Source organism: Cynara cardunculus, unplaced genomic scaffold (genome assembly GCF_001531365.2).
Source record: "Cynara cardunculus var. scolymus isolate 2C unplaced genomic scaffold, CcrdV1 Un_Scaffold_11476, whole genome shotgun sequence".
In the NCBI taxonomy this organism is placed as follows: Eukaryota; Viridiplantae; Streptophyta; class Magnoliopsida; order Asterales; family Asteraceae; genus Cynara; species Cynara cardunculus.
Window position 1 is genome coordinate 769 of NW_020206745.1, and position 1,576 is coordinate 2,344.

General features: G+C 36.9%; 1 protein-coding gene across 1 annotated transcript; it reads right to left on the minus strand.

The window, feature by feature from the left end:
• Nucleotides 1-633: 633 nt before the first annotated feature.
• LOC112505506 (glucan endo-1,3-beta-glucosidase A-like) lies at nt 634-1,570 on the minus strand. The gene has a single exon (XM_025109404.1). It carries the CDS (start codon nt 1,424-1,426, stop codon nt 806-808), a length of 621 nt encoding a protein of 206 aa, XP_024965172.1. The 5' UTR covers nt 1,427-1,570; the 3' UTR covers nt 634-805.
• Between the last annotated feature and the right edge of the window lie 6 nt (nt 1,571-1,576).

Consider the following 1,576-nt stretch of genomic DNA (forward strand, 5'->3'; position numbering starts at 1 on the left):
TATATATATATAAATTTTAAATTATATACATATATATATATATATATATAATCATTAATAGAAAATAGTAACATTAAAATTTAAAATACTTTTATCCACTTTACCTCAACAACCCAAATAAAGCTCACGAAAAAGTCTAGTTTATTTTCTAAAATCGTGATTTTAGTTGTATAATGTTTGAATTTATGTTTAGTTTTATATTGTAATATAATATATTGTTTGTAATTGGTTCGATTATGTTTGAAACATTTAAACTTACATCTTTAAAAAAAGTAGTTTACTTTTAGTTGTGAAAATTAGTATATTGTAATTTTTTTCAGATCGGTTTCGGGTTCGGTTATAACCAACAGCGAAAGGAAGATTTTTACCCTTAACGGGTTCCCCAACGGGGATCGGGGAAACTGTGGGGACCCGATGGGGATCCCCGACGGGGATCGGGGCGGTTACGGAGACGATTTTAGCTATCGGTTTCGAGAACGAGAATACCAATACCCGGCTCGTTGCCATTCCTAACCTTATGGATCCTATGACCCATGGTCACAATGACAAAATATTGGTCTGGTTTTGTCTAACCTTAATACAAACAAACAAGTAACACATACATTGACAACCCAATAAAAGATCGACTCGGACTTTGAACTTCCAAATCCTAGATGGCTATTAATATTATATATTAATAGTCATATCAGTTACATTATTTTCATATGGTTTTAATTGTAATTACTAACGTAATTACATAAATAACCAACCACATTTATTTTATATATGTATTTTTCTTCGAAAGTTCCGGAAATTGTGGTTTTCCTTAATTGAGGCTCAACTGATACTTGGATTGTTTATTTGGGGAGAAAAGCCCGAAATGTTTCTCCGTTTCTGCTCCGTCTTTCCTATTTTCATCGAACATTGCAAACAAGTATGTCTCTATAGATCTTCCAGGCTTTATTGGTGTCCCCGATGTCCCTTTGACATGTCGAATCAAATTGGTATAATATTTTCTAGCGTTCTCTACCGATGCTCCACGACCACCTGCTGAAGGCCATCCAGTTTCCGACACAACAATATTCACATTCTCTCCACCAATACGTGCTTGAGCTGCATAGTGAGCATCTAACATGGCGTCGAAAAGGTTGGAGTACCGACGATCATTATCACTCACAACTGTTCCTGGAGCAGTAAACAATGCATACGGAAGATTCCCATTAGGGTCCCCAAGGTAACCAATGTAAGGGTAGATGTTGGCAAGCATTGGCAAGTTGCAATGGGCTAAAAATCTGATTATTGGCTCTATAAATCCCCGTACATTGTCATGAAATACACCATTGCTTGGCGGGTAGGATGTTATCAAGAGACCCGTGTAGGTTGCAGTCGATACCTTGATTTGGTTCCCTAGTCCTGCGGCTCTAATGGCGTTGTGAAGATTTTGCATGGCTGGGAGTACAAAATTGACGTACTTACGACTTTCATTATTTGGATCGACTTCGTTTCCAACTGCAATATATTTGAACTTGACATCAGGGTAATTTTGGATGTTATCTCTAACCCACCTATTTGCAGCATTTCGGTCGGTGAGGGATTG

Excerpts from the sequence above, each read along its gene's own strand:
- LOC112505506 (XM_025109404.1), bottom strand. The coding sequence starts at position 1,426 with ATGCAAAATCTTCACAACGCCATTAGAGCCGCAGGACTAGGGAACCAA.